At 44.2% G+C, this 24470-nt stretch overlaps 1 protein-coding gene across 1 annotated transcript in view; it reads right to left on the reverse strand.

The window, feature by feature from the left end:
• Positions 1-24470, reverse strand: part of LOC126427370 (5'-AMP-activated protein kinase subunit gamma-1-like) — a 632906-nt gene that overhangs the window by 151507 nt on the left and 456929 nt on the right. The window contains exon 6 of the mRNA XM_050089719.1: positions 16692-16740. Within this exon, the coding sequence (XP_049945676.1) occupies positions 16692-16740 (49 nt within the window). The remainder of the gene's footprint in view (positions 1-16691; positions 16741-24470) is intronic.

A 24470-nucleotide genomic window follows, 5' to 3' on the forward strand; every position in this document is an offset into this window, starting at 1 on the left:
TGATGATGATGATGATGATTATGATGATTTTATGGAGGCGCTCATCTGCGCGGTCACCAGCGCCCGTACAAAGGGATGGTAAGTATTGTTTCCTCTCCTGTCGCGACGGGAGCTCATTAACGTCTACATCTTGGCTACAATATTTCGGTTCACATTCATTTAGTAATTTTTTGAATGAAAATACAGAACGTAGGTACGTTTGAACATTTTATTTCGGTTGTTCCAATGTGATACATGTACATTTGTGAACTTATCATTTCTGAGAACGTATGCTGTTACAGCGTGATTACCTGTAAATACCACATTAATGCAATAAATACTTAAAATGATGTCCGTCAACCTCAATGTATTTGGCAATACGTGTAACGACATTCCTCTCAACAACGAGTAGTTCGCCTTCCGCAATGTTCGCACATCCTTTGACAAAGCGCTGACGCATGTTGTCAGGTGTTGTCGGTGGATCACGATAGAAAAAACCTTCAACTTTCCCCACAGGAAGAAATCCGGGGACGTCAGAGCCGGTGAACGTGCGGGCCACGGTATGGTGCTTCGACGACCAATCCACCTGTCACGAAATATGCTATTCAATACCGCTTCAACCGCACGCGAGCTATGTGCCGGACATCCATCAAGTTGGAAGTACATCGCTATTCTGTCATGCAGTCAAACATCTTGTAGTAGCATCGGTAGAACATCACATACGAAATCAGCATACATTTTACCATTTAGATTGCCATCGATCAAATGGGGGCCAATTATCCTTCCTCCGATAATGCCGCACCATACATTAACCCGCCAAGGTCGCTTATGTTCCACTTGTCGCAGCCATCGTGGATTTTCCGTTGCCCAATAGTGCATACTATGCCGGTTTACGTTACCGCTGTTGGTGAATGACGCTTCGTCGCTAAATAGAACGTGTGCCAAAAATCTGTCATCGTCCCGTAATTTCTCTTGTGCCCAGTGGCAGAACTGTACACGACGTTCAAAGTCGTTGCCATGCAATTCCTGGTGCATAGAAATATGGTACGGGTGCAATCGATGTTGATGTATCATTCTCAACAGCGATGTTTCCGAGATTCCCGATTCTAGCGCAGTTTATCTGCTGCTGATTTGCGGATTAGCCGCGACAGCAGCTAAAACACCTACTTGGGCATCATCATTTGTTGCAGGTCGTGGTTGACGTTTCACATGTGGCTGAACACTCCCTGTTTCCTTAAATAACGTAACTATCCGGCGAACGGTCCGGACACTTGGATGTTGTCGTCCAGGATACCGAGCAGCATACATAGCAGAAGCCCGATGGCATTTTGATCACAATAGCCATACATCAACACGATATCGACCTTTCCTGCAATTGATAAACGGTCCATTTTAACACGGGTAATGTATGACGAAGCAAATACCGTCCGCACTGGCGGAATATTACGTGATACCACGTACTTATACGTCTGTGACTATTACAGCGCCATTTATCACAAAGCGAAAAAAGTGGTCCAACTAAAACATTCATATTTCTTTACGTACTACACGAATATGTAATAAAAAATGGGGTTCCTATTTTAAAAAACGCAGTTGATATCTGTTTGACTTATGGGAGCGCCATCTAGCGGGACAACCATAGCGCCATCTGGTTTCCCCCTTCAAGCTAGACGAGTTTCGTTCTTTGTAGTTTTTTCGTTTGATGCTTATGTCGTGAGATATTTGGCCCGGTCACGACCAATGGACCACCCCTTAAAAACAGCTTCAAACATCTGTAAGTATACAACTGGGTCAATGTGTCAAAAATTTCACTTGAAGCACGTAAGAGCTCTATCGCAGAAGACCCAAAACCTTAATTGTGTTAAGTATTACAAGTTTCGGATTACTCACAGTATGAGTATGGTGCGGGTAATCTGCACTCCCTTTTAAGGAAAAGCTAGTTTTTCTCATATCTCAACGTTTATGACGTTATATCACTCAACTCTATGACGTACACTGCAGCTAAGTTCTGAGGTATGCGTAGATAATGCCTGCAAAAGGTCTTGCGAATAGAGTTGGTGGTACAGAAGTAATAACTGAAACGTTATCCACGATGCTGCAAATGCACTACATGAACGGCGAATATGTATTAAGTCATCGAGTTTTTTCTGTTCATTATTTTGTGGTGAGTGTCAGCGAAAGAGAGTTTCGAAAAAGTTTTAAATTACGTCTTCAGCACGTCGAAAGCATTCGTATGGAATGCAGCTGTGTACGGAAGTGAAACGTGGACGATGAAGAGTTTAGACAATAATAGACCAGAAGCTTTTGAAATGTGGTGCTACAGAAGAATACTGAAGATTAGGTGGATAGATCACGTTAAATAATGAAGAGGTAGTGAAGAGAATTGGGGTGACAAAAAAATTGTGGCACAACTTGACCAAAACAGGGGATCCGTTGATATGACAAATTCTGAGAGATCAAAGCATCAGCGATTTAGTACTGGAGGGAAGCGTGGGTGGCAAAAATCGTATAGCGGGACCAAGAGATGACTGCACTAAGCAGATTCAGAAGGATGTAGGTTGCAGTAGGCACTGGGAGATGAAGGAGCTTGCACAGGATAGGGTAGCATGGAGAGCTGCATCAAACCAGTCTCAGGACTGAAGACCACAACAACAACAACAACAACAACAACAACAACGAGCATTGGCAGGACGTTGCTACGTAAGGTATGGAACGATCTCGATTGTCGCTTGGACGTATGAGCCGGAGGGGGGGGGGGGGGGGGGGGGGGGGGGCGGCGTGCGGCACTCCTAGAACATTTATGGAAGGCACAACGCAAACTTGTGGAGTTTACAGTTCTAGTCATACGTCAATCATACTTGTACACGTAACACTTTGGAAAGTATACACAGCTCTGAAAGCGGATGCATCGTTTGTGGCCGGCCTGTACTAGGAGTGGAGACGGTGCGTTTCGGACATCAGCACGTCTTCAGTTACGAGAGTAGGGAGATACGTCGCCAGTGGAGCTGGTGCACTGGAACTGCCGCGGACACACAAGGCACGCACACACACACACACACACACGGAGAAAGAGACGCCACGTACTGCTGGTAGGTTCACGCGCGACACGCGGCGTCGACGTTCGCGTCGTCGCGGCCACACCGCAGGCCCGCCGGACACTGCCCGGTGGCGAAACCGCTCGCTCGGCGGCACGCTACCCCTCCCCCTCCCCCCCCCCCCCCCCGTACATTCCCCTTCATTCCAGAACAGGCTGGCCAACCCCTCTGCTGGGCCAGGTGCTAAGTGCACGGTTCCGTCGGGAGGGCTATTTGCGTGCGGCCGCACCAGATGGTTGGTTCGGCGCCAGCAGCGTCCATCCGTCACTGCGGGAACTCCCCTCCCACACGGCTGCCAACTGCTAAGATTAGAAGCGGCGCCGGAGCTGAGGCAACAAACAAAGCAAGGCCGAGGTCGCGAGCGCGCCTTCCGATGGCAGACAACAACCTGCCCGCCAGAGAGACAAACCCAGGACACCGCGCCGTGTGTGTTTTCATCTACATCGGCTGATCCTACCGTGATCCAGCCGGCACCACCCCTTCAGTGATGAGGGGTTGGGACACTTGTCAGGACGGTCTACACCAAGCAGGTGGCGCACTGCAGTTCAGTACTGCTGTTGTAAACACGTGGCAAACGCCAAAAGGCGTGCAAAAGAAACGGACACTTTAATTTCTTCTGTTTACGCCGAAGAAGTAGGGCCGCTGTTCAATCACGGATACGACATAGTCACATCACTGCCGTCACACAGGAGTGCAAAACGATCGCTGCAACGCATCAGGCAAAAAAGCGTGTTATCTACACGAGATCCGAGCGATGCTGCAGGGATATTTCTGCAAGAACATCATTTGCTGACGAATGATGTGAGCAAATTTTTACTTGCAGATGACGACAAATAGGATATTGGTGTTCGTCAGCGAAAGGGGAAAATCCTGTTTAACGGACTGCAATTCGTCCTTAGTCGATGGAACGTTCAAAAGCTCCAGCAAGCAGTTTGGACAGTTATTTACTGTTCGTGCCGATATTTCTAGTTCCTGAGGAGGTAACAAACACAGTTCCAACCGTGTACGCCTTGCTACCCAATAAAAAGCGAGAAACGTACGATCGCCTTTTCACAGCTGTTAAGAGCAACATACCTGGATGGAATCCTATACCTATCACGATGGATTTTGAAACTTCAATCATCCAATCAGTAACACGTTTGTTTCCTTATGCAAATACTAATGGCTGCAACTACCATTTCAACCAGTGCTTGAGTCCACAGCTCGTGGTCGTGCGGTAGCGTTCTCGCTTCCCGCGTCCGGGTTCGATTCCCGGCGGGGTCAGAGGGATTTTCTCTGCCTCGTGATGACTTGGTGTTGTGTGGTGTCCTTAGGTTCGTTAGGTTTAAGTAGTTCTAAGTTCTAGGGGACTGATGACCTCAGAAGCAAAGTCCCATAGTGCTCAGAGCCATTTGAACCATTTTGAACCAGTGCTTGTGGAGGAAAGTGCAGAATTGCAGCCTTGTTGCTGCCTAGAAGGAAAACGAAGAAATTCGTTTTCACATACGATTGTCTTCCCCTTTGGCTCACATTCTCCTGGACATGTCAGACGATGGGTGGCTATGCATTCAGGAGAGCACGCCAGATAATGAAAAACTGCAAGATTTTTACGACTAATTTGTTGAACAATGGCTGGATGACGAAGATGTGCCAAGAGATATATGGAACTGCCCAGGAAGGCATTACCGCACCGACAATGTTTCAGAAGGATGGAATCGGAGGATAAATACATTAATTTCGAAGGTTGATCCAAATTTTTAGTCCTTGGTAAAAATTCTCAGCGAGGACGAAGAATATCATGGGCGCCAATTTGACCGACTAGTTTTAAATAAAGGTCGGAAAAGAAGAAAGAAGTCTGCAAGTAAGATAGATGAGATAGTTTGTAAGGCCCTTACAAGACTCCCAAGTTGACGGCAATATAAAATCATTTCTTACTTAATTGGCCTATGCACAGAAATTACAATGGAAAGGAAATAGCTGAAGCTACAGCAACACTTGTAAATATTGAAAATGGGTTGAGTTCACGCCGATCGCCCTATTGTAAAAATTGTAGATAAATAATCATCCTGTAAATATTGTAAATAAATATAACGCGGGACGAAGATAGACCACCTCCTCGTGGTGTTCCCTGGAAACGAGACAAAGTCGGCTAAATGTCTCTTGCAAATTGTAGAGGATTGACTAATTAGGTCTGAAAAGTCATAGCTTTTTTTTACAATCACAATCAGCAGTATTGTGTAGAGAATTTTAGAAACAGTATCTGTTTGACTGTACGATGAATACATCTTGTTTGAATACATAAATTGCATTCCTTAATGCTAATTGCTAGCAGGACTGTCATTAGACCTCAGTACACTTCCCTGCGTGGCACGGGAAAATTCAGGTTTATTTCGAAAGAATTGAAGCAAAAAGTTTCTATCGAGAACCAAATTCTCTAGTTGGCTCCCCTTAAAGTATGGTAAAAGGTTGCCACTCCTATCATATCAGACTTTGGGTGAGGGGTTGAAAGATGGGAAAACATTTTCGGATTCTATAGTTTCTGTAAAATACATCGTTAAGTATGGGATTGAGCGAAAATTATGCCCATGTAAGATTAATGAGAACAAAAATTCCAATGAAAAAGGTCTTACGCGTAACTGTGCTGCAACTAATGGTTGACACGATATCGTGGGGGCAAAATCAGCTCCGATTTCTAATTTGGCTAAGGCCACTCTTCCTTGCCGAAAAAAATTCTGAAATAATGTAGCCTGGCTGCAGTGGGGGAGTGAGAATGTCCCTCGGCAGCTGCCCGGGCCGGCACAAAGCCGAACGCTCAGCATCCCAGATTTCTCACAAGTGTCGCCACATTCCAGTTTCTCACAAGTGTCGCCACATTCCAGTTTCTCACAAGTGTCGCCACATTCCAGTTTCTCACAAGTGTCGCTTCTCACAACTGTCTACAACTCCAGTGATAAACTGTGCCGTCTGTTTAGTTTCCACTGTCAGCCTAAAAAGGAGGAGTAATTAATCATAATCATCATATAAGACTGATTATGTCTTTCAGAGTTCAGTCTGGAGCATAGTCCCCCTTATAAAATTCCTCCATGATCCCCTATTCAGTGCTGACATTGGTGCCTCTTCTGATGTTGAGCCTATTACTTCAAAATCATTCTTAACCGAATCCAGGTACCTTCTCCTCGGTCTGCCTCGACTCCTCCTACCCTCTACTGCTGAACCCACGAGTCTCTTGGGTAACCTTGCTTCTCCCATGCGTGTAACATGACCCCACCATCTAAGCCTGTTCGCCCTGACTGCTGCATCTATAGAGTTCATTCACAGTTTTTCTTTGATTTCCTCATTGTGGACACCCTCAACTCGTGAATAATGTTGAAATTACTTCTGCCATCAGATCTGCAGCATTTTTTTTTTTTTTGTCATCAGTCTACTGACTGGTTTTATGCGGCCCGCCACGAATTCCTTTCCTGTGCTAACCTCTTCATCTCAGAGTAGCACTTGCAACCTACGTCCTCTATTACTTGCTTGACGTATTCCAATCTCTGTCTTCCTCTACAGTTTTTGCCCTCTACATCTCCCTATAGTACCATGGAAGTCATTCCCTCATGTCTTAGCAGATGTCCTATCATCCTGTCCCTTCTCCTTATCAGTGTTTTCCACATATTCCTTTCCTCTCCGATTGTGCGTAGAACCTCCTCAATTCCTTACCCTATCAGTCCACCTAATTTTCAACATTCGTCTATAGCACCACATCTCAAATGCTTCGATTCTCTTTTCTTCCGGTTTTCCCACAGTCCATGTTTCACTACCATACAATGCTGTACTCCAGACGTACATCCTCAGACATTTCTTCCTCAAATTAAGGCCGGTATTTGATATTAGTAGACTTCTCTTGGCCAGAAATGCCTTTTTTGCCATAGCGAGTCTGCTTTTGATGTCCTCCTTGCTCCGTCCGTCATTGGTTATTTTACTGCCTAGGTAGCAGAATTCCTTAACTTCATTGACTTCGTGACCATCAATCCTGATACGTTTCTCGCTGTTCTCATTTCTACTACTTCTCATTACCTTCGTCTTTCTCCGATTTACTCTGCAGCATGTTTCAAACTAATTCGTCCTACAAGTGATGTAAAAACCGTCTCGCATCAACCACTTGGCAGTGCTACGCCTCCTTTCCTACAGGGCTGTGATTCTTTGCTGCATTTTATTATTGTCCGCCATCAGCGAAGACGTCAATTGAGTATATACACTAAATCGCAGAAGAAACTGGTATAGGCACGCGTATTCAAATACGGAGATATGTAAACAGGCAGAATCATGGAACCACTTCTAGACAGTTTGCAACAGAGCAAAGATGTGCTAGAGGTGACAGCCTACGTAGATGACCTCTTCCGCTGGCTGGCGGCCAGAGCCGCGAAGACATAGAACCAAAAATAGAAAGAGCTATGGCAAAATTGCAACTACGGTGCAGTAATACTGAAATGTCAGTTTCGCCAACCAAATCAACATACCTACTGATGGAAGGACGGGTAGCAAGAAACCCTACAGTGAGAATTGGTGGTTCGCCAGTTCTCAGTCGACATGAGACTCGCTAATTGGGAGTTGTTGTTGTTGTTGTTGTCGTCTTCAGTCCTGAGACTGGTTTGATGCTCCATGCTACCCTAACCTGTGCAGGCTTCTTCAACTCCCAGTACTTACTGCAACCTACATCCTTCTGAATCTGCTTAGTGTATTCATCTCTAGGTCTCCCTCTACGATTTTTACCCTCCACGCTGCCCTCCAATACTGAATTGGTGATCCCTTGATGCCTCAAAACATGTCCTACCAACCGATCCCTTCTTCTAATCAAGTAGTGCCACAAACTTCTCTTCTCCCCAATCCTATTCAGTACCTCCTCATTAGTTATGTGATCTACCCATCTAATCTTCAGCATTCTTCTGTAGCACCACATTTCGAAAGCTTCTATTCTATTCTCTTCTTGTCCAAACTATTTATCGTCCACGTTTCACTTCGATACATGCCTACACTCCATACAAATACTTTCAGAAACGACTTCCTGACATTTAAATCTATACTCGATGTTAACAAATTTCTCTTCTTCAGAAACGCTTTCCTTGCCATTGCCAGTCTACATTTTATATCCTCTCTACTTCGACCATCATCAGTTATTTTGCTCCCCAAATAGCAGAACTCCTTTACTTCTGTAAGTGTCTCATTTCCTAATCTAATTCCCTCAGCATCACCCGACTTAATTCGACTACATTCCATTATCCTCGTTTTACTTTTGTTGATGTTCATCTTATCGTCGATGAAAGGTGGAACTTCGGACGGCACATTGAGTCTGTAACCCAAAGAGCACTAGAAGCACTCAATAACCTCATCTCCATAGGACACAAAAGATTTCACCTTCCACCCCACCCAGTGTGCGATTTGTGCTTTTACCAGTGGGGGGATGTCTTAGGAGGTTAGTATAATTATATATGTTACTAGCTTGGACCGTGGCCTTACACATGGTTAAACAGCTATTTATAAATAGATGTTAATGCCGAAACTCACTATTGACGCGTATGCACTATCAGAAAAGCCATCCCTTTAAAAGTACATAATAGGTAAAGCTTATTTACAAAATCATCTACATACAGGTATACGAGGGGAATTGAAAAAGTAAAGGCACATTTGTGAAAAGCTGTACTTATTCTGGTGATAGAAAACTGAAACATGCGTTATTTTTCTACGTAATCTCCCTGCAGTTCAATGCAGTTTTCCCGACGTTTTAGGAGTTTTTTTTATTTCATCAGAAAATACGTTTATCGGTTCCATCTGTAACCAATTTTGCACCGCAGCAATGGCGTCTTCATCACTTTCAAACCTCCTCCCCTGTAGTGCTTCCGTTAAGGGTCCAAACATTTGAAAATCGCTTGGAGCCAGGTCTGGACCGTATGGTGGACGTTCCAGCACCTGGAATCTCAACTCCTTTATTGCGTCGGCCGTCCGTTTGGCAGAATGTGGGCGAGCGTTATCTTGGTGCAGGATGACACCTCTTCACAGTTTTCCACGTCGTTTGGATCTGATTGCAGGTTTCAGTTTCGTACGCAACACATCACGTCCACCATACAATACAGACCTGGCTCTAAAGCCTCGTTTACACTGGGGCGACGTCCTGCAACATTGTGGCTTGCTACGGAAATGTGGCGGGCGTCTTCTTGTCATTTGGTTCTAAATGTTTTGAAATGCTTAACTACTACGTAACACTTTTTTCAAAATTAATAAGCAAACTATTAACACTATTACTAGTAAACTTTCAGTGTTCGGCTCCACAAATTTAAATTATATGTAAAGTTTTACTCCAGTGCTTGGGAAATAAACATCCCAGGTTGGGATGCATAAACTAAAAGCAGAGGAGGGGATGGTCTGATGCAGAGGGGGGGGGGGGGGGGGGGGGGGGGAAATCCCCCCATCCCCCCCTGCAAATCGCACACTGACCCCACCTAATAAAATTATACCATAACAGCATACTAACTTCAACAGTGGGCTACGGATCGGGAGTCGTGTCACACAGCCTCACAACGGTGGTGCCTGCCATGACAGAGAGAAGAGTACTGAGGAAGATGCTGTCAAGATCCGAAGGGGCTTACAGAACACCTCCAGGAAGTGCCCTATTAGTGATAATGGGGCTCTGTCCTCTAGATATTAAAATACGGGAACAAGCAGCATGGTACTGGTCTAAGAAAGGGAACGACATGAAAATAGGGAACATACTGGGAGTTTTGGCTAGGGACAAAGCAGAAATACGAAGAAGGCTTGAGGACTTATGGCAGGGATATTGGTAAATTGAGCAATCTGGCAGAAATACCTCCTGATTCTTGCCAAATGTTACAGAAAGGTTAGGCACGAGGTATTTCGAACCAACCCGGGGTCTAATTCATTGTCTCACTGGTCATGGGCCCTACCCGACATACGTATGTCGGTTTGGGTTTGGCGCTTCGGAGGGTACTCCCGACCATGTGGTTTATAAGTGCCCCCTTTTCGATGATGTAGCAGTTACACTTACACAACAACTTCCAAACAGTAACACATACGATCTACTAAGACACGAGGAGACTTTCGAAACTCTCAACAACTTGGCAAATGAGGCATCACGAAAAGTTCTGACTGCATATCTGAGGGACTTTGCAGGCCGGTGTGTCCGAGCGGTTCTAGGCGCTTCAGACTGGAGCCGCGCTACCGCCACGGTTGCAGGTTCGAATCCTGCCTCGGGCATGGATGTGTGTGATGTCCTTAGGTTAGTTAGGTTTCAGTAGTTCTAACAAGGGAACCTCCCCATCGCATACTTATAAGTTGGCACAGTGGATAGGCCTTGAAAAACTGTACACAGATCAACCGAGAAAACAAGAAGAGGCTGTGTGGAACTGTGAAAAAATATAAGCAAAATATACAAACTGAGTAGTCCATGCGGAAGATAGGGAACGTGGTGCCATGGTTAGCGTAGGCAGTTGCGGAACGAGAGGTCCTTGGTTCAAGTCTTCCCTCGAGTGAAAAGTTTAATTTCTTTATTTTCGCAAAGTTATGATCTGTCCGTTCGTTCATTGACGTCTCTGTTCAATGTAATAAGTTTAGTGTCTGTGTTTTGCGACCGCACCGCAAAACCGTGCGATTAGTAGACGAAAGGACGTGCCTCTCCAATGGGAAGCGAAAACATTTGATCGGAAGGTCATAGGTGAACCGATTCCTCCATAGGAAAACACGTCTGATAGATTCTATACGACACTGGTGACTGCATGTGCGTCACATGACAGGAATATGTTGTCGACCCACCTAACTTGTACACTTGGCGAATGGGTAAAAAGATTCTTCTAACTTGCCCGATTTAGGTTTTCTTGTGGATGTGATAATCCCTCCCAAAAAAGTGATGAAAACATAAGTGTGTGTCACATAAACTGCAGAAAATGAATGCAACAGTTTCACAGTCGCACAGTTTTCCCTGTGCTCTGTCAAAACGTTTAACGTTTTCAAATTTTTCCGTGTGTAGACTGTCAAATCCTGCACATGTCCAAGCAAATCTGAACATGTCCTGGAATTTTGGACAGCGAAGTTGATTATGTGTGAGTACCTGAACTTTGATAATTGTCTCAAAATAAAAAATAAAACTTTTCGCTGAAGGGAAGACTTGAACCAAGGACCTTTCGTTCCGCATCTGCTCACGCTAACCGCGGGACCACGGCGCTACTAAGCCCAGAACATTCTTGATGTTGCTTAGCTTTCGCATGGACTACTCAGTTTGTATATTTTGCTTGTTTTTTTCATAGTTCCACACAACTTCTTCATGTTTTCTCGATTGATCTGTGTTCAGTTTTTCAAGGCTTATCCACTGTGTCAACTTATAACTAAATCTGAGGGGGGTGCGATGGGGAGGTTCCCTTGTTAAGTTCTAGGGGACTGATGACCTCAGATGTGAAGTCCCATAGTGCTCAGAGCCATTTGATTTTTTTAGGGACTTTCGCGATTAGAACCGACTACAGAATGTGTCCTAGTACCCTAATCCTGTACGGCCTGAGCTTGGACAGGTCGACTCGTAACTTGGAATCCGCCACGAGCAGGGCTAGGGGGACTGGGGTACACCGACTTCACGATTTATGACAGCACCGGATTTGACGCAGGTTAGTAGAAGTAGATACTAAATTAGGAACCTGCAGCGACTAGTAGTCTTGGCCTGTGTCAGGGTCAGGGTCACGCTCATCGGAATTAACTCGACGAGGAAGGCCTTGTAGTAGGTTTATATCTATACTGACACATCTGTAACGCTGCAGTAAGTTACGAATTAACAAGTAGGTAGAAAAACTAACAACTAGGTAGTCGTGTATAGATTAACAATCTTAATATGCCTATTAACATGTACTGTGTCACACTGTGTGTAGCTTACAAATTAATAAAAAAAACATTGTAGTAACTGTAATAGCTGCTGATAACACACAATATTATATTAACATTAGGACCCACTAATGACTAAGGTGGTGGGTTAATTTGTGTAACGATTATTGTTGTTATTGAAATTATAAAAAAATCCAGGCAGCATACGGAGCTGCGGTCGGCAACGCCTGTATAAGACAACAAGCGTCTGGGAGCAGTTGTTAGATCGGTTACTGGCTGCTACAACGGCAGGTGATCAAGATTCAACTGAGTTTGAACTTCGTATTACAGTCGGCGCAGGAGCAATGCGACACTGCATCTCCGAGGTGGCGATGAAGTGGGGATTTCCCCGTGCGACCATTTCACTTCACGAGTGTACCGTGAAGACCAGGAATCGAAGAGATTTGAAGTTTTGCCGGATTCCTGATATTCACGGTACATTCGTGGAATGGTCGCACGGGAAAATCCGCACTTCATCGCTACCTCGGAGCTGCAGTGTCGCATTGCTCCTGCGTCGACTATAATACGAAGTTCAAACTCAGTTGAATGTTGGTAACCCGCCACTGTAGCAGCAGTAACTGATCTAACAACTGCGCCAGTCACTTGTTGTCTTGTATAGGCGTTTCCGGCCGCAGAGCCGTATTCAGCCTGTTTACGTATCTCTGCGTTTGAATAAGCATGTCTATACCAGCTTCTTTGGCGCTTCAGTGTGTGTATTCGTCTATTTTCTCATACACCCTCTCTCCCCCCCACCCCCTTAATCAGCTGTCACACGTGACGTATTTCTCACCTCGAAACACGCCACACGTGTTTTCCGCCACGGTTGCCGCACGCTCAGAAACGACCCTATATGCGTCGATACCATCACGCATGGAGCAAGTTATCGGAGCTAATGGCGGATCCTGCGCCTACTAGGCAACAGGACACATGCTGAACCGAGGTGACAAATGCTAATCATCTCTGCAGAACGTACTAATGTACATGTCCTCGTGAATATGAACGTCCTATATTTGCTCAAGCTATTTCGTTTTATTCTGGCCATTAGTGTATTTAGTACACGGGACAGCAGATAAATTCACTACACCTGATGCAACTGCTCTTACACTGCGTCTCCTGTGGATTACAGCACGCCACAATGTTAAAAAAATATATCGGCTCAACCACTTGTTTATAGTGTAAAACACTAAGATTGATGCGTGTCGGAAGTCAAGCTCCCATCATCAGATTAACAAAAAGTAAAAGAACCTGTTAAAACTCACTAAAATGGAACATGCACCAAGCACAATAAAATTGATAATAAAATTAAAACATTGTCGCTACTTCCCTTGTTGCAGCCGTGTATTCCAAGGTGCATCTCCACACAGTCGTCAAAATATAAAGAACTCTAAAATGGTGTCGCCTATGGTGTTTAACCTTTAACCACATGGCTCTCTCCTCTATCGTCGTAAACCGCCCGTGCGTCTTCGTTGATACCACAGACCACGTAGCCAATCACGACACTGAAACGCGAGTGAGCTCACGCGCAAGTAAACAAGGAAGTCACAGAGGTGTCTATACAAACGGATAACGCATACATGTTCCAAGGACCTCATGAAATGATGGTATGCTTGGTGCATGTTCCATTTTAGCGAGTCTTAACAGGTTCTTTTACTTTTTATTATTCTGATGATGGAAGCTTGACTTCCGAAACGCGTCAATCTTAGTGTTTTACACTATAAACAAGTGGTTGCGCCGATATATTTTTTAACATTGATATTCACAACCACGACCTCTCATCGAGTATGGATAAAATCAAAACATGCCACAATGCTCGAAAACGAACACGTGTCGAAACTGCAATCGCAATAAATAATGTTTTAACAGCCAAAACCGGTTCAAAAAAATGGCTCTGAGCACAATGGGGCTTATCATCTGAGGTCGTCAGTCCCCTAGAACTTAGAGCTACTTAAACCTAACTAACCTAAGGACATCACACACATCCACGCCCGAGGCTGGATTCGAACCTGCGACCGTAGCGGTCGTGCGGTTTCGGACTGAAGCGCCTAGAACCGCTCCGCCACACCATCCGGCAGCTGCGAAGTAGCTTGTACACATCAATGAGAGTTACAAGTCGCAATAACTTGATGTTATTGTTGTTGTTTTGGTCTTCAGTCCTGAGACTGGTTTGATGCAGCTCTCCATGTTACCCTATCCTGTGCAAGCTTCTTCATCTCCCAGTACCTACTGCAACCTACATCCTTCTGAATCTGCTTAGTGTATTCATCTCTTGGTCTCCCTCAACGACTTTTACCCTCCACGCTGCCCTCCAGTACTAAATTTGTGATCCCTTGATGCCTCAGAACATGTCCTACCAACCGATCCCTTCTTCTAGTCAAGTTGTGCCACAAACTTCTCTTCTCCCCAATTCTATTCAATACCTCCTCATTAGTTATGTGATCTACCCACCTTATCTTCAGCATTCTTCTGTAGCACCACATTTCGAAAGCTTCTATTCTCTTCTTGTACAAACTATTTATCGTCCACGTTTCACTTCCATACATGGCTACACTCCATACAAATACTTTCAGAAACGACTTCCTGACACTTAAATCTATTCTCGATGTCAACAAATTTCTCTTCTTCAGAAACGCTTTCCTTGCCATTGCCAGTCTACATTTTATATCCTCTCTACTTCGACCCCCTAAATAGCAAAACTCCTTTACTACTTTAAGTGTCTCATTTCCTAATCTAATTCCCTCAGCATCACCCGACTTAATTCGACTACATTCCATTATCCTCGTTTTGCTTTTGTTGATCATCTTATATCCCTCTTTCAAGACACTCTGCATTCCGTTCAACTGCTCTTCCAAGTCCTTTGCTGCATCTGACAGAATTACAATGTCATCGGCGAACCTTAATGTTTTTATTTCTTCTCCATGGATTTTAATGCCTACTCCGAACTTTTCTTTTGTTCCCTTTACTGCTTGCTCAAATAAACTGATAATTGACGATATACTGGGATGAGACACGCGACAACTGCATATTTTTTAAAAATATTTATTGGAACTGATGAAGTTGCAAATAGTCACACATGATAACTAGTTTAGACCCCTTACAGGATTTAATTGGTCACCAGTCGTGGGAAGTCACATTCCTTACTAACCTGTGGCAAGGGCGGAAACAAACTTTAGTAGTAGTAGTAGTAGTAGTAGTAGTACTTTTCTTGCTTCAACTTGTGATTCGTACTCAGTTAATTCACCACGCCGTTTGGTTTCGGCAAACCTCGCAACATGTGGTCTACACAAAATCGAAGAACAAACTGTGGCAGATATGCTGGCGCGTTGTAAGATGGGGAATAGCAAGCGTCTATCAAGCGCCACCGGACTAACCGTATAGTGTGTAGTTCAGCATTGCCAAGCTGAGTTCCTGTTTGCTACCGAAAATACAACGGAACTCATCAGCAGCAGAGACATTGGGCTGTAGCTGTGTTCCCATATACTTCGTGGTTTTACGTATTTATATATTTTCTGTATTAAAATCCATGGAGAAGAAATAAAAACTTTTGAGGTTCGCGATGACATTGTAATTCTGTCAGAGACAGCAAGGGACTTGGAAGAGCAGTTGAACGGAATGTAGAGTATCTTGAAAGGAGGGTATAAGATGAAAAACAACAAAATCAAAACGAGGATAATGGAATGCAGTCGAATTAAGTCGGGTGATGCTGAGGGAATTAGATTAGGAAATGAGGCACTTAAAGTAGTAAAGGAGTTTTGCTATTTGGGGAGCAAAATAACTGATGATGGTCGAAGTAGAGAGGATATAAAATGTAGGCTAGCAATGGCAAGGAAAGCGTTTCTGAAGAAGAGAAATTTGTTATCATCGAGTATAGATTTAAGTGTCCGGAGGTCGTTTCTGAAAGTATTTGTATGGAGTGTAGCAAAGTATGGAAGTGAAACGGACGGTAAATAGTTTAGACACGAAGAGGGTAGAAGGTTTCGAAATGTGGTGCTACATAAGAATGCTGAAGATTAGATGGGTAGATCACATAACTAATGAGGCGGTATTGAATAGAATTTGGGAGAAGAGGAGTTTGTGGCACAAGTTGACAAGAAGAAGAGATCGGTTGGTAGGACATGTTCTGAGGCATCAAGGGATCACCAATTTAGTACTGGAGGGCAGCGTGGAGGGTAAAAATCGTAGAGGGAGACCGAGAGATGAATACACTAAGCAGATTCAGAAGGATGTAGGCTGCAGTAGGTACTGGGAGATGAAGAAGCTTGCACAGGATAGAGTAGCATGGAGAGCTGCATCAAACCAGTCACAGGACTGAAGACAACAACAACAACAACATGTATTTTCTTGTATTTTCTTCTTTCTGGTATGACCTGTACGTTTTTATATATGCATACTTAATATTTATATTGTATACTAATAACATCAAGTGACGTACTACGCCATACGCCAAATCAACTGCTTGTTACAGTAAAAGATTATCGGGACTATTTCAATAATACACATCATGGGAGTTTGTCAAACATATTTCGAACACCTTGTTCCACATTACAACGGCCGAGCCTACGTTTCCAGCCAAAATACGGTGTGCCGAGCTTTAAAAACTTATTCAGCATATAAAGATTTAATGAAATATTTGAATCATGTCAATCTATTGCTCACGCATGCACCCCCCCCCCCCCCAAACACACACACACACACACACACACACACACACACACAATAATGAAGCGATGCGTTTTTACTTACCAAGATCCTGGATGTTGACCTTCTCCAGGAACGGATCGGCAACCGGCAACTGGAAAAAAAGATGGAGAAGAATAAATTAATGGTCACTGGGCTATGTTGATATTTGAACTGGCACCCAGGTACCACAGCAAAAACATTAGGTTTGAAAAAAAAAAAACGAAAATTTAAAAAAAAAATTTACTTTGTAACAGAATTTCCTGTCAGCCACATTGTATTTGTGTCGTCGATTTTTTTTATGCTATCAGAAAATCTGTGCATATGGAATATTTAAATCTTTGACAGTGTATTGGTTTTTACAATACGGCAAACTGCCGGATGTCCGTAACCGGTATGGGCAACGTCTTTGCCAGCTGATCTTGATGGCAAGGTCCACATGTACTCCAGTCAAGACTGTCTCTGGACCACAGTCCACTTTCTTTAAACAACCATGTTTACTTACACGACGCACATTTGTATCCATTTCCACGAAACCAGCAAACTCACGTTGTGCAATTGCTTTTTTCTTTTTTTAGTTACTGATGCCAACCCACGATTTCAAATGCTCCTGGTTTGTGCTACTAAGAAAGTGGTTGTGAGTTAGTGGTCGGTGACAAAGGCGGTGGTTGGGGGGAGGGGGGGTATAGTAGCCACAAAAAGAGAATTTCAATTTTCGCCAAATCACGGTTATTGATGTAAGTGGAACACCAGCGACCTTGACGGGTTAATGAATGGTGCGGCAATATGGGAGGAAGGATAATTGGCCCTCATTTTATCGATGGCAATCTAAATGGTGCAATGTATGCTGATTTCGTACATAACGTTCTACCGATGTTACTACAAGATGTTTCACTGCATGGCAGAATGGCGATGTACTTCCAACATGATGGATGTTCGGCACATAGCTCGCGTGCGGTTGAAGCTGTACTGAATAGCATATTTCGTGACAGGTGGAAACTTGAAGGATATTTGCTATCGTGATCCACCGACAACACCTGACAACATGCGTCAGCGCACTGTCAATGCAGGTGCGAACATTACGGAAGGCGAACTACTCGCTGTTGAGAGGAATGTGGTTACACGTATTGCCAAATGCATTGAGGTTGGCGGACATCATTTTGAGCATTTATTGCGTTAATGTGGTATTTACAGGTAATCACGCTGTAACAGCATGCGTTCTCAGAAATAATAGGTTCACAAACGTACATGTATCACATTGGAACAACCGAAATGTCCAAACGTACCTACGTTCTGTATTTTAATTTAAAAAACCTACCCGTTACCAACTGTTGGTCTAAAATTGTGAGCCATATGTTTGCAACTATTACAGCGCCATCCATCACAAAGCGAAAAAAGTGGTCCAACTAAAACATTCATACTTCTTTACGTACTACACGAATATGTAATAGAATGAATGTTTTAGTTGGACCACTTTTCTCGCTTTGTGATAGATGGCGCTGTAATAGTCACAAACGTGTAAGTACGTGGTATCACGTAACATTCCGCCAGTCCGGACGGTATTTACTTCGTCATACATTACCCGTGTTAAAATGGACCGTTTACCAATTGCAGGAAAGGTCGATATCGTGTTGATGTAAGGCTATTGTGATCAAAATTCCCAACGGGCGTGTGCTATGTATGCTGCTCGGTATCCTGGACGACATCGTCCAAGTGTCCGGACCGTTCGCCGGATAGTTACGTTATTTAAGGAAACAGGAAGTGTTCAGCCACGTGTGAAACGTCAACCACGACCTGCAACAAATGATGATGCCTAAGTAGGTGTCCCCTGAGATAAGATGATGGGCAAATAAACCAGCGTCGATTGAATTTAAGCACACCATCAAGTGTTACCGTCTGTGTAAGCCCGCTTCTTCGTTACTGAACAGCCGGCCGCGGTGGTCTCGCGGTTCTAGGCGCTCAGTCCGGAGCCGCGCGACTGCTACGGTCCCAGGTTCGAATCCTGCCTCGGGCATGGATGTGTGTGATGTCCTTAGGTTAGTTAGGTTTAAGTAGTTCTAAGTTCTAGGGGACTCATGACCACAGATGTTAAGTCCCATAGTGCTCAGAGCCATTCGTTACTGAACAAGAAAAATACACACGTTTCTTCGTTCTGCTGTTTGCTGCTAGAAGCATATTACTGTAGAAAATACACCTGAGAAGTGGGGGGGGGGGGGGGGGGGACACGAGTATCTAATTCGGGCAGCAGTTTGAAGACCAATGCTCTACGGTTTTACCACAGTTTGCAATCTCCTTCCGTACAAGTTAGAGGAAAAGAATACTGGGTTTTCATAGTTCCCATTGGCCACGGGGTTATTACAGGCAAAGCACAAAGCCTGGAAACCAAAACTGGATGACCGGGCAGGCCGGAAGGTGCGAGACGAGGGAAACTTTCCTAGGCCACACGTAATACTGATCCATAGGCAGTTAACTGCTAATCTGACGAGAGAAAAAAATATCGATTCATTCGGAATGAATCGATTTCAGGGGAGGTTGAAACGGGCTGAACATCGAGATGGTGAGTCCCTTTCTTGTCCTTAAATAACGGAAACATAAATATCTACAGAAGAAAACAATGGACTGCTACTGTGACCTTTTTCTGCGTCGGCTGAGGCAGAGAGAGATCAAGGTGAAAGCCCGAAGTGAACATACGATGGTAAATAACGGAATGAAGTAGGGGAGTTGTGTCGGCCTTGACGAACCCTCCTCCCCCGCGTTTGCTACGGGAGTTCATCCCCCACACCGGACTGGCGGTCCCTGTCCAGAGGCTTAAGCCTTTTCCATGGTCCCTGGGAGTTTCTAACGTGACAGCATCATCCTGAACAGCGTACGAGTAATGCTGATAGGTATTTTTGGAAAAATTTTCTATGTGTATGAAGGTAGGTCTCGTGGTCTGGAAATCGGTTATTGATTAAAAACTAATTGATTAAAAACTAATTGCAAATCATGAGACGGCTCCCTCCGTACGATCCAATACAATGGAAAGTCACAATAAAAAAATTAATTTCCGAACTTCAGTTTTTCGTGGTGCTAATTTGAAACTTGTTAGCGGCGTTCGACAGTTTGCTCATTTTTAATTGTTACTCACCGCCACCTGTACGGGTGACCGTAATTTTGAACTCTGGATGCCACAAGTTGAAAAGCGTTTCATCTGTTTCTTACTTTTTATTAATGTTGTATTTGTTGGAACACTAATTCCATTAATTAAATTATTCCAAAATAAAAATAGTTCTTACTGCCCATATAGCGTACTAAACATTTATTTACTTTCACGTATTCCCCCTTCAGTGCTTCATAAATCGCTTTACACATTTCTGGAATTACTGTATTTTGGTTAATGTGTGATGCGATATTCGAGTGCTGTATTCTAAACTGGAGTAACTATTTCCTGTATCAAGAAATCCCAGTGTCGCAGTTTGCCTGTCTTCTGCACATACAGCATTTCTCAAGATAGTATTCTGTTTTGTAATATAAGCAGCCGCTTTACTGAGCAAATAGTGAAATACACTCTCATCCATTCGTAAGTAATTTATGTACTAAGACTTGAGTTCCTCCACTTGCAGCTCTCTTAACAAATTCTGCTAAATGCTTTTAAAAATGGCTCTGAGCACTATGGAACTCAACTGCTGTGGTCATAAGTCCCCTAGAACTTAGAACTACTTAAACCTAACGACATCACACACATCCATGCCCGAGGCAGGATTCGAACCTGCGACCGTAGCGGTCGTGCGGTTCCAGACTGTAGCGCCTTTAACCGCTCGGCCACTCCGGCCGGCCTAAATGCTTTTATCATCTCGACGCAATACCTAGGCCTTCATCAAAGTATGTTTCCTTTTTTTTCGCCACTTTTCTCCCAAATACACACACAATGCAATTGTGGTATTAGCAAATGCAGCGCATTAAAACAAGCTGTCATCCGGCATCAAGAAATGCGACGAAAAATATGACTACAGGGTAATATCCTTTTTTTAGCGCCATCTCAAAGAAATTTGACGAATATTTGATCATATTAAAATATGACAACAGTGTAATACCCTTCTTTAGCGCCATATCAAATCTCATTCTCAAAGACATTTGACAAATATTTGATCATATTTCTTTGTCAAAGAAATATGATGGAGTATTACCGGCCTTACGCCGGAAAAAAACCGTAATAATATTAAATATACTGTATTTATTAATATTTTCATAAGTCATAAGAAAAGGGAACACATAGAAAACATTTAAAAATGAATAAAAACAATCTCGATCACGTCCTCACATTTTTTATTATTTATCGCCAACCGGTTTCGGCCCACATTAGTTATATGATCTACGCATCTACTCTTCAGCATTCTTCTGTAGCATCACATTTCGAAAGTTTCTATTCCCTTCCTGTTTAAACCATTTATCGTCCATGTTTCACTTCCATACATGGCTACACTCCACACAAACACTTTCAGAAAGGACTTGCTGACTCTTCAATCTACATACTCGATGTAAACAAATTTCTCTTCTTTAGAAACTCTTTCCTTGCCATTGCCAGTCTACTTTTTTTATATCTCCTCTACTTCTACCATCATCAGTTATTTTGCTCCCCAAATAGCAAAACTCCTTTACTACTTTAAGTGTCTCATTTCCTAATCTAATTCCCTCAGCATCACCCGACTTAATTCGACTACATTCCATTATCCTCGTTTCGCGTTTGCTGATGTTCATCTTATATCCTCCTTTCAAAACACTGTCCATTCCGTCCACTGCTCTTCCAAGTCCTTTGCTGTCTCTGACAGAATTACAATTTCATCGGCGAACGCCAAAGTTTTTATTTCTTCTCCTTGGATTTTAATTCCTACTCCGAATTTTTCTTTTGTTTCCTTCACTGCTTGCTCAATATACAGATTGAATTACATCGGCGAGAGGCTACAACCCTGTCACACCCTCTTCCCAACCACTCCTTCCCTTTCATGTCCCTCACCTCTTGTAACTGCTGTCTGGTTTCTGTACAAATTATAATAGCATTTCGCTCCCTGTATTTTCGCCCTGCCACCTTCAGAATCTGAAAGAGTACTGCAGTCAAGATTGTCAAAAGCTTTCTGCGATTCTACGAACGATGGAAATGTTGGTTTGCCTTTGCTTAACCTATCTTCTGTCGTAGAGTCCGTATTGCCTCACGTGTTCCAACATTTCTACAGAATACACACTGTCTTCGCCGAGGTCGGCTTCTACCAGTTTTTCCATTCGTCTGTAAAGAATTCGTATTAGTAATTTGCGACCGTGACTTATTGAACTGATAGTTCGGTAATTTTCACATCTGTCAACACTGGCTTTTTCTGAAATTAGAATAATTATATTCTTTTTGATGTCTGAGGGTGTATATGAAAATATTAATGTACTCAATATCACCATCATCCAATTCAGTCATTAAATGATGTGGCCTCTTCGAGTCGTGGATTCAGGTAGGCTTTCAGCAGTCTCCTCCAAGATGGACGGTCTTGGGCAGTCCTCTGCCAGGTGTTTCCAGCGGTCTCCTCGATGTCTTTGTCCCACCTGTCTGGTGGTCTTCCTCTAGGCCTCCGGTGCTCTCCACTCCAGTACCAGCTTCGTCCATCTGTCGTCTTTTCTTCTCGTGACGTGGCGAGCCCACTGCCATTTCGAGGAACCTACCGTCTCTAAGATGTCGTTAACCTTCGTCACAGTCCGGATGTCATCTGCCCCTTTCCTGTCCTTTCTTGTATAGCCCAGCATTGATCTCTCCACGGCTCTCTGTGCTGTCCTAAGTTTCCCTTTTGTAAATGAGTTCAGTGTCCACGTCTCGCAGCCGTACGTCATCACATGAATAATGCAGTGATCAAATACTGCTTTCTTCAGATTTACTGGCATTTTTGATCTGAATATTGAATTCTTCCCAAATGCTTGCCAGCCAAGCTTGATGCGTCGACAGATTTCTGGCCTTAGTCTCCCTTCATATTTATAACCTGGCCAAGGTAGACAATGTTAAACTCAATATACTGACCCATATTTCGGTTTATTTGCACTAACATAGAAATTCAAAATAGGAGAATAGTGACTCGACCCCCCATGGCCCTAAGATTACGGTTCTGTGCCATTCCCACTGCGCCAAGCACCTCCTGGAAACTACTTTAACACAAATATGTCATGCCTTGCCTGAACTGAGGGAAAAATGCTACTGTTTTCTAAATTTTCCTCGACACATTTCAGTCTCGTCTTTATCTACGATGATGATAGAAGCTGTGGAAATGAATTAAAAACTGTGCCAAGGCCGGGACTCGAACCGGGGTCCCCTTTCTTAGTAGGCACGAATGCTGTCCATTACACCACAGCAGCACTATGGCTAACATTGCTGGAAGGACTACACGAGTCCAATGCCCTCCTTTAAGACAAACATTGGACTTGCATGCAGCGACGTTAGCTACAGTGCTGTAACGGTTACCATTCCTGCCTAGTCAGCAAGGAGACCCCCGTTCGAGTCCCGGCTGTGGCACAAGTTTTAATTCATTTCCTCAGCTTCCATCATAGAGCGTCTGCCATGTAAGCAGGAGATCCCAGGTTCGAGTCCCGGTCGGGGCACACATTTTCATCTGTCCCCATTGACATATGTCAACGCCTGTAAGCAGCTAAGGGTGTTCATTTCATAGTAATTCCATCATTATCGTAGATAAAGATGTTTTCCAAGCACTTGGCCATCTGGGGACCGCACTTTTGTTATTTTCATTTCACGTCCAGCCCTGCGCGTACCATAAATCTGGACAAACCCTGTCACAAAGAGTAGGCGCGGTGCGGTCCCTTCTGAATTGGGGAGAGACTTTTGAGGAATGGATCCGTGACTGTTGCGGGGGGAGAGAGGGACGGCGGGATGTGAGCCATTACCAGGTTCTTGCGAGTGAAGCGGCCGCGCTTGACGGCGGGCGGCAGTATCTTCCAGTACCAGCTGGAGGGCGCGCCGCTCCTGGAGCCTCCAGCCGGCGTCGGTGTCGTTCCAGCGCTGGAGGCGGACGCAGCGGCCGTCGCCTCCCACAGTCGCCGAAGCAGCATCGCGTCCGCGCTCTGGGGCATCGGCGCGCCTCGCGAAGTCGGCACGACTTTAGCCTGAGGATGGCGCAGCGCTAGCGCACCGAAACGTCGCGGCGCGGCCAATAAAAAACGCCCCCGCCGACAACCCAATCACTGTCACCGAAACAGATGTCCCTGTAGTGAGCCGTCGCCAACTTTTGCTCGCCGCTAGCTGAAGATTTTTGAAGCCAGTTTTCCAGTCACTCATACGCTTTCCACACACCCACGCAAGAAGAGCTGATGACAGGCGCAGCTGTAAAGGCGTCATACCGGTTACACTGCACCTCACACTGAATAATACACAGAATATGAATGTTGAAAATTAGGTGAAGACATAAGGGTTGCAGAGGTTCTGCACAGAACCGGAAAGGATAGGAATAGGTAGAAAATACTGGCAAGGAGAAGGGACAGGATGATAGGACATCTGTTAAGACATTAGGCGATGACTCCCACGGTAGTAGAAGAAAGTTGTACAGGGCACCAACTGTAGAGGAAGACAGAGATTGGAATACACCCAGCAGATAACTGAAGACATAGGTTGCAAGTGCTACTCTGAGATGAAGAGGTTGTCACGAGATTGGAATTCGTGGCGGGCCGCATCAAATCTGCCAGGAGACTGATGGCAAAAAAAAGTGGCCCGGTTTGAAAGTTCATAATTCTGACCAAAGTACTAACACGAATTGTTTACAGACGAATGGAAAAACTGGTAGAAGCGGACCTCGGGAAGATCGGTTTGGATTCTGTAGAAATGTTGGA

Source organism: Schistocerca serialis, chromosome 11, assembly GCF_023864345.2.
Source record: "Schistocerca serialis cubense isolate TAMUIC-IGC-003099 chromosome 11, iqSchSeri2.2, whole genome shotgun sequence".
Taxonomy (NCBI): domain Eukaryota; kingdom Metazoa; phylum Arthropoda; class Insecta; order Orthoptera; family Acrididae; genus Schistocerca; species Schistocerca serialis.